At 46.0% G+C, this 3,862-nt stretch overlaps 1 protein-coding gene across 1 annotated transcript in view; it reads left to right on the top strand.

Annotated features, from left to right (window-relative positions):
* The window catches only part of CERS3 (ceramide synthase 3), a 33,045-nt gene extending 29,272 nt beyond the window's left edge, over nt 1-3,773 (top strand). Inside the window, exon 11 of the mRNA XM_005424225.2 lies at nt 2,347-3,773. Coding sequence (XP_005424282.1) covers nt 2,347-2,478 — 132 coding nt within the window. The 3' untranslated portion in view covers nt 2,479-3,773. The remainder of the gene's footprint in view (nt 1-2,346) is intronic.
* The last annotated feature ends 89 nt before the right edge of the window (nt 3,774-3,862 follow it).

Raw genomic sequence — 3,862 nt, 5'->3', positions numbered from 1 at the left:
TCCCAGAATTAAGAAAATTTGCAGTGATTACTTCAGAATACGAAGAAATTAAATTCTGCTGCTTTGAAATCTGTAAGATGTTCTCTCAAAGGCAGGGATTTACAGTGAGCTGGAAAAAAACATGACATGTTTTTTAATTACTACATATAGTGCCTTTAATCAGAGCATCCAGCTTGACAGCATTAAAACTGGGAAGCCAACTCTATCTGAGTTTCCAGTTCCATACTGGAAATGCCAGCTCATTCCTATAGGAAACAGGAATCAATATCACAAACTGGCCATCATTCAAAGCAGAGCAGTTTGCCAGCTGTTCTTCAGCACATGCCTCAGCACCAGCAACTTGTGTGCAGCACAAGGAGGGACTCCAAATGAAATACCACAAACTTCCCTGACATTATTCCCAGGGAGTCCCAAAGTGCTCCTCCTGTCACTGCCCACAGTTCAGCCTCAGGGAGGTGAGAGCACTTCCAGGGAGTGCAGTGGATTTGGCATCAGACACTCCTTAGGATTACTTTGCTTTTCTTTCTGAAACATTTCTGGTGGCAGAAAAGCAACAATCTTCCCCCCACCCCCTCAGTGTTTGTCTTTTAGTGCAGATACAAATGGCAAAAATACCAGGAGGGAGTGAGGTGATCTGAAAGAGCCAGAACCTCATAAATTGTGTGGGAAAGGCTGTCTTGCCTTTTCTCTAACTGATGGCATGCCAAGTTTATTTTACAGTATTTACAGTAAGATTTGTTTGTTTTGATACCCTTTGTAAGTTGTTAGGGAAAAAGCAAAAGAAAGTCTCCAGGAAGTTTATAGTTTGTGATGAGCCAGAGCTCAGGCTTTAATTTGCTTTCTAGCCCTATACTTTTACTAGGAGTGTAATATATGAAGGGATATGAGATTGCAATTGGATGAGTTATTACTGGGCTGTTATTTATTTTCTCTGTATGAATTTGGTGCTTAAGAAAGACCTCAGAGCAGCACGCTAAGGAAGTGGAATTGTTAGTTCATTGCAAGAGCAGACACAAGAGGGGCAGGAACAACCCTGGTTTCTCCTCCCTGTGTCACTGCTCTGACCTTGGCACATCACAGGGAGCACAAGCAGCCTCTGCCTGTGTAGCTGAGGTGCAGCTGGATGACATGAGAGCAGATTTCTCCATGATGGAGTGGTCCCTGTGTGGCTGTGCAGGCAGGGGATTGTCTGTGCTGAATTCCTGCCAGCTCCAGCACAGGCTCAGGAGGCAGAGCTCTGTCATGAGGAGAAGCCCCGGCATCCTGCAGTACAAAGAGACACAAAAAGTGGTGCCTGTTCTCAGGAATTAGGAAGAAGGAAGTGTTTTTTGGGTGTACAACATCTCTCACTAGAGCATCCTGCCTTGAGTCTGTGCAGCAGATCACCCACTGGCATGGAAAGTCCTCCAGGCAGCTGGTGCTCTTGTGATCTTGTTGCACTGAAGGGAAAATAGGGGTGTTTGGGTTTAATGCTGAAGCCTCAATTGTTTGAAACAAACTTCTGAACACACTTTAGGGCCTTGGGTTATGGCAGGAGTTGAGAAATAGGAAACCAATGGTGTGGTTTTTTATGTGCCATAACAAACAGCACAGCATGGTCTCACCTCTCCCTGAGACACGGGGTAGATGTGATGACTTTGCTCTCTGTGGTGGAAACATTCACTGTTTCCATTTTTGGCTGTCTGGGATGAAGCATGATTGCCAAATGCTGGGAGCTGTCCCTATGGAGCTGGGGAGGGATTTTCCTGAGGGCAGACTGCCTTGCTGACCCCTTCCATGCCTGCTCCTGGAGCAGCCATTCTCCCCCTGGGCAGTTCCCTTAGCAGGGTGATGAAGCCAAGATGCACAACAGCTGTACAGACACAGCCTCCCCCGTGCCAGTGTTGATGTGCTGTGTATACCACTGAGCAGGAAAGAGCATTTTAGGGTCAGCAAGTGTCTTTGAGCAAAGTTGGTGCCAGGAGCTGCTGGCACAACTCATCACTGTTTAGTTTACACCTGTCAGAAGCAGGCAGCCTCTCAGCTCCTGTGTTTGGGTGAGTGTATTCATCATATGTAGCTTTTAAACAATATTCTTTTCATCTTCCCTGCGCTTCACAGCTGTTAATTAATCCCACAGCACCCAGGGATTAATAGCCACACTTTACAGGGAAAAGCAGAAATGAGCAAGAAGAAGTCAAGTGGCTGGGCTGAGGTCATGGAAGCAGTTTTGTCTAAAGAACATTTGGTTCTACAGAATTCAAGTGCTGTTAATTGATGTCCCCTTGGATGTCAGCCTCCCTTTTGGGGGCAGGGTGTGTTTCTGGGGGGCAGTAGAATATGTTCACAGTGCTTTCTTCTCCCTAGGACTTGAAAGATGATCGGAGTGATGAAGAGGAGGAAGATTCTCTTACAGACACTGAAGAGGAGTCCACCAAGAGTGGCACCAAGAACAGCAGTGGGTCAAGCAAGCACCTCCTGAGCAGCAGTCACCACTAGCCCTGCCCTGCCTCACCTCCTGCAGTGATTCCTGCTCTGGTTTCAGCCCAACCTACAGGACAGGATTTAAGTCAAAAGGCTTGTGAGAGACTGTGATTGATTTATTGTTGGCTACTGGACCTGGAAAAAAGCCCAGTTTAGAGGGGAGGGAGAAATTGCATAACATGACAAAATGTGTTAATGACCCACTTTCAGAATCGTTGTGGAGTGTGTGGAAAGATGTTTGGACACGCTGACTGACAGTGCTTCACAAGGGCAAAGCTCAAGAGAGTCAAGTAATTTAGTGTCCCGTTGATTCTAGTGTTGTTTTTCAATCTGATATAAGATATATTTCATCAAACAATTTAAATCACAGATGTTTTGTGGTAGGTAGGTAGTGTGAACTCCACTAGGAACCAGAATTACTCAATGTGGGAAAAATTTGATAGTGCTGTACAGTGACTGGCATTTTATCTTTACTTTTCAGTTTAAACCCTCATCAAAATGGGTATTTTTCTGACTTATATTTCATTTCCTGGAGGCCAGGGGAAGTGAACATGGAGGAATTCAAATTACTTGTCTGTGAAGGGTTGGCTTCAGTGTAGAAATATGGTCTTTCTCTGAAGTGATAGGTAGCTGAAATATTGTGTCAAGGAAGTCACTGTTAAAACAGCAAAACTCAGCCCCAATTCTCCATTGAGCTCCAGGCTTCTCAAATGTCTTTCAGTCATTTTGGCCCAGTGTTAGAACAGAAGGTGCAGAGGGAAGAGAAAAAGGAAATGGAAATTGTGAAAAACACCCTCTGCTCCTCACTCGTCTTCAGACCAGAAAGTTAAAGCCAAATCTCATCCATTCCCTTCTTGTGACCTTGTCTCACAGCTTTGGATGCTGCCCTCTCTGGAGTGAGGCCACCAAGCTCTGATTTGTGGTTCTGGAGTGTTCACTGCAGGTACCTGGGCACAGGGTGTCACACTGTCACTGCTGTGGGTTCTTTGATACCAGGATCTGCATTTCCATCTCTGCTCTTTTATGAAATGGGGAATCACATCAGCTAGACCCAAACTTGGAGGTATGTGACTTCAGCCACAGGCTGTTTGTGCTGTAACCAGTGGGTAACAGCTCCTCTTACCCAAAGTGCCTCTGTCCTAAATCTGCACTTCTGTTCTAACACAAGTGGGGCTGCAGCAGCATTCTCAGTCCCAGGCCTTGTAAACAGGGTGGTGCCAGTCCCATTTCCCTCTGCATTAGCTCACAGGGTCATAAAGGATTTGTGTCATAAGTCTGGGAGGCGAGAGGCTCTGCATGTGGTTCTACAGTAGCTGAGATCATCTGGAGAGCTAAATCCAGTAGTTTGATGGAGGCCAGGGGACCACTCCTAGAGCAGCCTCAGTCAGAGTGTTCAGGT

This window comes from Geospiza fortis, unplaced genomic scaffold, assembly GCF_000277835.1.
Source record: "Geospiza fortis unplaced genomic scaffold, GeoFor_1.0 scaffold2, whole genome shotgun sequence".
Classification (NCBI taxonomy): domain Eukaryota; kingdom Metazoa; phylum Chordata; class Aves; order Passeriformes; family Thraupidae; genus Geospiza; species Geospiza fortis.
The sequence above is the reverse complement of the archived record's forward strand: the minus strand, read 5'-3'. Positions and strand labels throughout refer to the sequence as shown.